Source organism: Octopus sinensis, linkage group LG21, assembly GCF_006345805.1.
Source record: "Octopus sinensis linkage group LG21, ASM634580v1, whole genome shotgun sequence".
In the NCBI taxonomy this organism is placed as follows: Eukaryota; Metazoa; Mollusca; class Cephalopoda; order Octopoda; family Octopodidae; genus Octopus; species Octopus sinensis.
In genome coordinates, this window is record NC_043017.1 from 6,332,932 (window position 1) to 6,335,431 (window position 2,500).

Sequence of the window (2,500 nt, forward strand, 5' to 3'; positions counted from 1 at the left end):
TGTTGAGATGATTACTTTAGCTAAAGTCACCAAAGAAATAAATGGATTGTGGTGGTACACAAGGTGACCCGTTTGGTCTGTTACTATAAATAAAGTTAACAAGGGTCCAGATAAATTGTAGTGTTAGGCAAGTTAATATGTTGGGTCTATTACTTTATCTAAAGTCACCAAGGATCTAGATGAATTGTGGTGTTACACTAGGTAACATGTTTGGTCTACTGCCCAAACTAAAGTTACCACAGCTAGTCTAAATTACTCCATAAGGAGCATAGCACCAATTTTCCAGTTTCTTCGGCATATATATTCCTCTCTGGACAGGACACTGGTCCGTCATGGAATTACTCATTTTAACCAGTTAAGTGAACTGGAACAACATGAAATAAAGTGCTTTGCTCAAGAATACAATGCATCACCCAGTCCAGGAATTGAAACCACAATCTTACAATCTGAAGTTCAACAACCCAAGCCTAGACGAATTGTACTGTTAGACAAGGTGATATGTTTGGTCAACTACAGTATCTAAAGTCACCAAGAATGCAAATGAATTGTGGTGTAATACAAGGTGACATGTTGGGTCTACTACTCTAATAGAATTACTTTTGATTCCAAATACCATCAACACCATTGTTACTCATCTTTCTATTTCTGTTTCCGTTTTTAGGTGGGAAGTTTCATCTACCATTGCATTGATGCTGGTGAGATCCGCCCAAATGGTCCTGTGCCAATGAACAGTCTATTTATATACCGCCCGGATAAAAGGTTGGAGTTATGGCGATTTTTCTTCTATATGTTAATACATGCAGGGTAAGTAACAGTGACCTGGGAAACTACTTTCTCAATTCTATCATGGTTGTTGTGGTAATGTTTGTGTGATAATCATATTATTATGTATCTATGTATGCATGCATGTAAAGTGGAGGTGCAATGGCCTAGTGGTTAGGGCAGAGGACTCATGGTGGTAGGATCGTAGTTTTGATTCCCAGACCAAGCGGTGTGTTTATTGAGCCAAAACATCTAAAGTTCTAGGAGGCTTTGGCAGTGGGGTAGTGGCAAATCCTGCTATACTCTTTCACCACAACTTTCTCTCACTCTTTCTTCCTGTTTCTGTTGTACCTGTGTTTCAAAGGGGCCAGCCTTGTCACATCCTATGTCACACTGAATCTTCCTGAGAACTACGTTAAGGGTACACGTGTCTGTAGAGTGCTCAGCCACTTGCACATTAATTTCATGAGCAGGCTGTTCCGTTGATCGGATCAACTGGAACCCTCATCATAGTAACCGACAGAGTGCCACGAATTATGTATGGTGAAGGCGCATGGCTCAGTGGTTAGATGTTGGGCTCACAGTCACGAGGTAGTAAGTTCAATTCTCGGACCGGGCTGTGTGTTGTGTTCTTGAGCAAGACACTTTATTTCACGTTGTTCCAGTTCACTCAGCTGTAGAAATGAGTTGCAACATCACTGGTGCCAAGCTGTATCAGCCCCTTTGCTTTTCCTTGGATGACATCAGTGATTCTATGCATGGGTAACTGTTGATCTTACATAAACAACCTTGCCTGGGTTTGTGCCCTGGAGGGTCTTTACCCTTTTCATGTGTCTTTATATGTATGCATGTGTGAGTGTATCCTTGTGTATGTGTTTGTCCCTCACCACTGCTTGACATCTGGTGAGGGTTTGTTTATATTTATATTCAAAGGGCCTCTTTCAGTTTCTCTCCACCACATCCCCTCACAAGACTTTAATTGGCTTGAAGCTATAGTAGAAGACGATTGCCTAGGGTGCCATACAGTGGGACTGAACCTAGAATCATGTGATTAGAAAGCAAGCTTCTTATCACACAGCCAGGTCTGCATATTAAGTAAATACTACAAGACACTTCACTTGCTGTGCTGCTAAATCTGCACTCCACCAGACAATCTGATGTCTTTGGGTTGACCCATAGCTACAGTAGAAGACAGTTGTTACAAATGCCGCTCAGTGGAGTGGAAACTAGGCCCTCATAATTTGCAAAACCAGCCTCTTAATCAATCGGCACTGCTTGCATTGTTATGTAGGACATAACAATGATGCGGCAGAAACAGTAAAGAAGATGGCAAAATATAATCGTGGTATGACTTTATGTCCCTTTGTATTCAAGGGTCAATCGGGCCCCGAAGTTCATTCCAGGTCAACTTTGTTGTATTTCTTCTTTTATGTTTTGCCGGGATCTCTAAAGGTAAAGCAACTATATCATATAGGCATTTAGGCAGTAGGGAGGTCATTCGGGTCAAAGGCAGGCACTCAACAAAATGTCTGGTCTTTTGCCAATGCTGGAAATTCTGTATTATGGTTTAGCTTTATGTTTTTCCTACTTTATGTTCTATACAGGACTTTTTAAATAACAATATTATGAACCACACACACATAGATACAAACACATACACACACAGACACATAGATACAAACATATACACACATACAAACACAGACACATAGATACAAACACATACACACATACAAAC

General features: G+C 40.8%; 1 protein-coding gene across 1 annotated transcript in view; it reads left to right on the plus strand.

Annotated features, from left to right (window-relative positions):
• The window catches only part of LOC115222753 (rhomboid-related protein 3-like), a 425,612-nt gene that overhangs the window by 384,567 nt on the left and 38,545 nt on the right, over nucleotides 1-2,500 (plus strand). Inside the window, exon 8 of the mRNA XM_036511760.1 lies at nucleotides 662-804. Coding sequence (XP_036367653.1) covers nucleotides 662-804 — 143 coding nt within the window. The remainder of the gene's footprint in view (nucleotides 1-661; nucleotides 805-2,500) is intronic.